The sequence below is a fragment of the Nipponia nippon genome, unplaced genomic scaffold (genome assembly GCF_047370975.1).
Source record: "Nipponia nippon isolate SJK-2023a ecotype South Korea unplaced genomic scaffold, ASM4737097v1 scaffold_27, whole genome shotgun sequence".
Taxonomy (NCBI): domain Eukaryota; kingdom Metazoa; phylum Chordata; class Aves; order Pelecaniformes; family Threskiornithidae; genus Nipponia; species Nipponia nippon.
In genome coordinates this window covers 3,291,457-3,298,428 of record NW_028262344.1, presented here as the reverse complement: position 1 = coordinate 3,298,428, position 6,972 = coordinate 3,291,457, and the positions used below count along the sequence as shown (strand labels likewise).

Here is a 6,972-nt window from a genome sequence, read left to right as displayed (position 1 = left end):
ACCCTGGGAGCCTCCTGGTGCAGGGTGCTCTGAAGCGTAGGGCTGCATTGCCTGTCTGTACAACTAATGTTCTCCCTGTAGCCTCAGCCTAGAGAGTGCTCTGCTTCTTGAGCGGAGCTGTTTCGCCCCAGGCAGTTTTGGTGTGGTGGTATGAGATGTGCCTCCATCCCGGCTGGCAGAGGTGCCGGATGGGCAAGTCCACTGCCAGTCCTTGCATCCCTGAATGCACCAAGCAAAGCCATGGTCCCAGGGCAGATGTGCTGGGCAGAAAATGTCTCTTGCTCAGGCTGCTGCCAGTGCCCCACACCTCAGCTCCAGCCACCGCTGCTGCCCCCACCAGCAGGGACCCGAGGAAGCAGTCGGTGCCACTGTCCCCACCAGGGAAGGAGAGGAGGGCATCCAGGTTCCTGCAGGACAAAATGGTGTCCCCAGGGTCAGGTAGGTGATGCGCTGCAGTGCCTCTGGGATCGCACTAGCAATTTTCCAGCTCTGCTGAGATGCTCTCAGTGTGCAGCACAGCGTGAAACCCTGCTTCTAGGGACCAGCTGCGGCTGCAGGGTCAGCAGCGAGCGTCCAGGTTTGCAGCACGGGTGCTCCTTGGGCACAGAGGGTGGCACAGGCTCTCTGGGGCCCTGGTTGCTCCATTGCTTGACTGACACATGGCCAGGCCTGCTGCCCTCTTGCCTCGCTGGCTCTGAGTCCAACAAGGGCCAGGGCTGGCAGGCACCTCTCACTCAGTCAATCAGTCCCTGGCATCACACTGGGCACATGCCGGTCAGGGCTGGCCACGTCTCCTGGCTGTGGCCCCGGCAGGAGCAGCCCTTGCCCACACCATCACAGCACATAGCCAGGGCTCCTCCACTCACTTAGGGGCCTCCTAGTCCAGACACGGTTCTGGCACCCGGTGCCACTCCGCAGGGATGACACAGCTCCTCAGAGATCGCAGACACCTTTTATTGAACAACAAACACCACAACAACAGACACTACACATGCTTACAGTGGCCACTACACAGGCTGCGGGCCACTTCGCTCCCAGGGCCGTGGGCATCTCCTCCCCTGTGCCACGCTGCAGCGTCCTCCATGGACTGGGCTCCGACACCCGCTGCCAGACGCTGCCTGGCCCTAGACGCTGCCAGAGAGGAAACGCCACGGAGGCACCACTTACTTCTGGGCAGCACCCCCCTCCAGCCACCTCCACCCCAAGGTCCCTGCCCGCCCAAGGGCTGCTTCACGTGGGACTGCCCCAGCACCTGCCACGCACGCTCCTGCCACCCTCCGGGCTCACGTGCCAAGAGACATGGACCCCGTCTGGGGGCTGAGCGCACCACAGGGACAGCCCTCGGCACCTCACCCAAGTGACACTCGGTCCAACTCTCCACCGAGTCGGCTTGCACGGGCAGGCACCTCCACGCACAGGGCTGCTCGGCACCCCGCACGCCCCAGGGCCGCCGCTGCCGCATCCTCGCCAAACAGGCGTCGCTGCCGCCTGCCCCTGCCCGAGCACTAAGACCAACTACTCCCCAACTTGGACAACACTCACTGCCGCCACAGTCCTCCCCTGTCCCCCTGACAAACCACCCACCTGTTGGATCACTGAGGTTGGAAAAGACCCTTAAGATCATCAAGTCCAACCATTAACCCAGCACTGCCAAGTCCACCACTAAACCATGGCCCTAAGCACATCTCCCTGGCTTTTAAATCCCTCCAGGGGTGGGGACTCAGCCCCTGCCCTGGGCAGCCTGGGCCAGGGCCTGACAGCCCTTTGGGGGAAGAAGTTTTTCCCAATACCCAACCCAAACCTGCCCTGGCGCAGCTTGAGGCCGTTCCCTCTCGTCCCATCGCTTGTTCCTGGGGAGAAGAGACCGACCCCCCCGGCTCCAGCCTCCTTTCAGGCCGTTGCAGAGAGCGATGAGGGCTCCCCTCAGCCTCCTCTTCTCCAGGCTGAGCCCCCCCAGCTCCCCCAGCCGCTCCTCCCCAGCCTTGGGCTCCAGCCCCTGCCCCAGCCTCGCTGCCCTGCTCTGGCCACGCTCCAGCCCCTCCATGGCCGCCTTGGGGTGAGGGGCCCAGCGCTGAGCACAGCATTCGAGGGGCGGCCTCACCAGTGCCAAGTACAGGGGGACGATCCCTGCCCTGCTCCTGCTGGCCACACTATTGCTGACACAAGCCAGGATGCCGTGGGCCCTCTTGGCCACCTGGGCACACTGCTGGCTCATGTTCAGCGGCTGTCGACCAGCACCCCCAGGCCCTTTCCCGCCGGGCAGCTCCCAGCCGCTCCTCCCCACGCCTGCAGCGGTGCCTGGGGTTGGTGTGCCCCCAGTGCAGGACCCGGCCCTGAGCCTTGCAGACCCTCACCCAGTGGCCTGGGCCCATCGACCCAGCCTGGCCAGGGCCCTCTGCAGAGCCCCCATGCCCTCCAGCAGACCAACACTCCTGCCCAACGGGGTGTTGGCTCCAAACTGACTGGGGGTGCGCTCGATTCCCAAGTCAAGATCATCAAAAAACATATTAAACAGAACAGCAGTTGCACTAAACAACTGTCGCAGGTCCCTTCCAAGTAACTCCACTATTCCAGGCCTCTCTATTCCACCCTACTTCCCTATTACACTCATACGCCTTCTTCCAGCAAGCACCTCTTAAGCTTCACCGCTCAGAGCTCATGCTAACTCACTGCCACCCAGGCTGCCATCCGCTGCCACATGCCCGGGACATTTGACCAACTGCTACCTCCTGACCACTTACTCCGACTCCCGGGGCTTCAACCGGCCACATCTGCAGGCACCCAGGAGCCAACATGCCGCAGAAACCCTACTGCCACCCACCCGTGACTCCAACAACCACGCTGCCGGCGGTGCCCTGGCCCCCAGCCCGAGGCTCCCACTAAGGCTGCTCCCCTGCCAACATCAAGGCAGCCACAACGGCTCCCTCTCCACTATTTCCACTGCCAGCTCCACCGCCACGCCCACACAAGCCCTGCACAAAAAAAACAATCATCAGCCACATGGGCAAAGACTTACATTTCAACGTCCTTCCCTGCTGCACCGCTACACATCCGACACGCTCCTTTCCTCATCCACAGAGTCCTTGTCTTCCAACCTAGAGTGGGACGGGAAGGCAGCTCCTGTCAGTCGTAGAGCCACCCAGAGCTGCAAGGAGGAAAAATCCTCTCAGCATTGTCGCTGGCCCCATGGTGGCACCGTCTCGTCCCTTCGTCATCCATCGCTCCTGCTTTCTCTTCCCGCCTCGGGCGTGCTGCAGGGCAAGAGTCCTTGTGCGGGCTCCAGCTTTCCTGCTGCCTACAGCCACCTCCGTGCCACGTCCACAGCATCACCTCAGCACCCTTTGGTGCAGAGAACAGACTCACTTGTCTTCATCCAGCTCCTCGGTGGAGACACAGCGCCTTTGGCCCCTTCTTAGCGCCATGAGGATGAGCCCGACGGTGATGGGCACAAAGAGGCAGAAGGTCAGAAGCAGCCACAGCTTCAGCGAGCCCTTGCTCCCGACGTCTGCTTCATCTAGGCACAGGAAAGAAAACAACCTCCCTGCGCCCATCCTGGGATACAGCACAGGACCCAGACGCTTGCTTACACAGCCCTGCTCTGGTAAGCCACCGCCAGAACAGAAATCCCTCGCCCTGGCCCCAGAACCATCTCTTCCCATGAGAACCCTCACCCCGAGCAGCCGCTGCCCTCGCCACTCACCATCTCCGGACGCGCTGCTGCCACTCCCACCCATCGCCCCTGCTTTCTCCTGGCAAGTCGGTGGTTTCCAGCCAGGATGGCAATGGCAGCTCCCTTGGTTATTGCAGACCTGCGTGACAGGCAGGGAGAGACAGGAGTTCTAGCCGGCTGCAGAGGATCATACTCACACGTCCTCACTTGCCAGACACGGGGCACAGACATCAGGGCACCTGGCACCGGGCAAAGCCTCCCCGTGCGCAACTCGCCCGGGGCTCACACGGCTGGCCCTTTGCCTCGGTCAGTGCGGGCTGTCACCTCCCGGGGCGCTGCCTTCTCCCCATCCTTATCGCTTCTTCCAGCTTCCCAGCAGGCTCAGACCCTTTCTGTTTGGCTGATTTACAAAGAGGAGCCGCCTGGCTCCACGAAGGCGTTCTGCTGGAGGTGCTACACATGCAGCCTCGAGAGATAGTCCGGCACTTCCATCGCCAAGCCCCCCTCAGCTGCCCTTCCCCACAGCCATGACCCGAGACACCACTTTTGCGAGCCACGTCTCTGGAGAGTTGAACAAACCACAAACAACAACGTGCAGCACCGTGACTTACACCGCGATTGTGGCACTTTGTCTTCACCTCACATTTATAGTTCAGGACAGTGGCAGGCACACACTGCTGGTTCAGGCAGATCTACAGGACAAGCACACAGGCAACCCTGGTCAGCCAGCCGGGTGGTTACGCACCAGCTCCAACTCAGGAGAGCTGCAGATCTTTCGGGAACCCACAAGGGAGCATCAGGCTTCATGCTAGACCCCGTCTGAAGGGGGTCACGCCGCCCATACATCCATCCCAATTCCTCCAGGGTGGACACAACAGAAAAGCTGCTGCCCTCGGGGCCCTGACACCGCTACCGCAGCAGTACTTTCTACAAGTCCTTCTTCTCCCAAGGGAGCTGCTACACATCAGGGGTTTCCTTACCTTGTGGTCACCACAGACAGTGCCATCGTTCACCAGCATGGGGTCCCTCTCCGTGGGAGGCTTCATGTAGTCTAACGTTACACACAGCGTGTTCTGCACCCGAGCGTAAACCACCGCAGCCTTCTCCTTGGTAAAGGGCTTGGAGCTCGGATATTCACACACGAGCTTCCCACATCGGAGATCCCTGCAAAGGCATCGCGAGCAAAGGATTGACAACAGCCACCTTCATCCTTCCACTCCAGCTCTCTTGCCAACACCGAGCGAGTACTCGGAGAACGGACCCCGAACGCCCGATTCCCAGTATGTGGACATGGCATGCTTACGTCCGCCATGGGCCCTTTCCACATCCCCCCTCCCAGCCCGTGCGCTCACCAGCCCTGCATGGGCACGTCCAGTGCCCCTGCCCGCCCAACCCCGGGACGGCACCTTCCTCTCCGCCGACGGGCGGCTGAGCTCAGGGACCCCATCCGCGCTCCGCCTCTTCCCCACTGTGGGGCTGGGCTCCCGGCTCCGTGGCAGACCACGCTGCGGCCAGAGCATCTCGGCACCCTTGCTACAGCACTTACTTCCACGCACAATGCTGGTAACCACGGTGATCGGAGCCACAGTGTCCCATTCTGTCCCTTTGGCTATTAATTTCTTCGTAGCAGGCCAAAGGCCCGTTCTTGGCACCTGCAAACACATAACGACACCCATGGTCTGTCCAACAGCCCCTCTCCACCTTGGGTTTAGGCATCACCGCTTAGGCCACACGCTACACCCGCTACTTGGTGATGCCTGGGGCCACCTGTGTGCTCACAGGCATCCAGAGCCTGCTTGCTCTCATGCTCCCTACAGCCTGCTCCAGTGGGATGCCCTGGCTGCCTCCCATCTGCACCCCTGCGTGCCCATCGGCTCCACGCCAGGCTCCCCCCGGCATAGCCACAAGACCGTCCAGGACATTTCTGGGAATTGTGTCCCAGAGAACGAGAGCATCCGCCTGGCCGGAAAGGACAGCGCTCGCAGCTAGCCAGCCCCATCCTGCACGAGCGTCCCCCACCAACGGCTCTCACAACCACTTGCCACTACACACCGCTCCTTCATTGCCAGCCTCCCTGGAACAGCACCAGTGCTGCAACACAACGCATGCACACCTCGCCCTGCGGCCACGAGGCAGATGCTCATTGGGAGCCATTTCTCCAGGTGCCCAGGACACTCACAACTGCGTTGCACCTGACAGCGTGCCACCAAAGCAGCCCCATATCTCCTGGCGGTGTACCACCCCAACTTCAGTTACGCCAGTCACAGCCCGGCCAGCTGCCCACCCTTGTCCCTGGACACCCTTCCCATGGTGCGCTCATGGCCTTTTCCACCAGGCCCTCGGCCGCTTGCTCTTTCACCCAGCTTAGATCAACTTCCATGAGAGCTCTTCTCTCACTGACACCTCCGCTCCGGCTGCAGGGACTCGGTCCCTTACAAACACCCCCAGCCTAACCCACGCTGTGGCAGCACAGCGATGGACAGACAGCCCGACACGCCTCCTCCCATTCCTCCGTACCTCCTCTCCCTTTTTGCCCGCGCACATGAGTTGGGCTGCCAGGGTTTCCCACTTCAATGCTTTCCTTCCAGGTCTTTGCATTTCCCACATGACAGCCAGCTCCCCTCCTGCAATCCGTCACCCTTACCTTGGCCGAAGACCTTCTGACACTGCTTGTCGGCTGTCTGGCAGACTCCCTGGTAGCAGAAGGCAGTGTTCCTGCTGCAGGGATGCCCGTCCATGACCCAGAGGTCGGGTGTGCACTGCCCAGAGGTGCCGTTGCAATATTCCTTCAACTCGCACTCGTCCTCGGAGCTGCTTCTACATAACGTGCCTCTTTTCACAAACTAGAGGAAAGAAAACAGATTAAGTTAGATTAGAAGAGAATAGAATTGCAATAGAACAGATTAGAACAGAATTAGGAGGAATGCCCAAATGCCTCTTCAACACTGACAGGCTTGGGGCATCGACCACCTCTCTAGGAAGCCTGTTCCAGGGTTTGACCACCCTCTCGGTAAAGAAATGCTTCCTCACGTCCAGTCTAAACCTCCCCTGGTGCAGCTTTGAGCCATTCGCACTTATCCTGTCCCTGGATCCCAGGGAGAAGAGCTCAGCACCTCCCTCTCCACGTCCCCTCCTCAGGAAGCTGCAGAGAGCAACAAGGTCGCCCCTCAGCCTCCTTTTCTCCAACCTAGACAGAGCCAGAGGCCTCAGCCACCCCTCCTAGCACATTCCTTCCAGCCTGTCACCAGCTTTGGTGCCCTCCTCTGGACGCATTTGAGGACCTGAACATCCTTCTGAAACGG

The 6,972-nt window shown here is 60.7% G+C and overlaps 1 protein-coding gene across 1 annotated transcript in view; it reads right to left on the bottom strand.

The window, feature by feature from the left end:
• Nucleotides 1-534: 534 nt before the first annotated feature.
• The window catches only part of LOC104016071 (disintegrin and metalloproteinase domain-containing protein 18-like), a 25,223-nt gene continuing 18,785 nt past the window's right edge, over nucleotides 535-6,972 (bottom strand). Inside the window, exons 30-37 of the mRNA XM_087762733.1 lie at nucleotides 6,315-6,513; nucleotides 5,217-5,322; nucleotides 4,651-4,834; nucleotides 4,282-4,362; nucleotides 3,701-3,809; nucleotides 3,364-3,514; nucleotides 3,017-3,095; nucleotides 535-1,131 (exon numbers count right to left, since the gene is read on the bottom strand). Of these exons, the coding sequence (XP_087618859.1) occupies nucleotides 3,044-3,095; nucleotides 3,364-3,514; nucleotides 3,701-3,809; nucleotides 4,282-4,362; nucleotides 4,651-4,834; nucleotides 5,217-5,322; nucleotides 6,315-6,513 (882 nt within the window). The 3' untranslated portion in view covers nucleotides 535-1,131; nucleotides 3,017-3,043. The remainder of the gene's footprint in view (nucleotides 1,132-3,016; nucleotides 3,096-3,363; nucleotides 3,515-3,700; nucleotides 3,810-4,281; nucleotides 4,363-4,650; nucleotides 4,835-5,216; nucleotides 5,323-6,314; nucleotides 6,514-6,972) is intronic.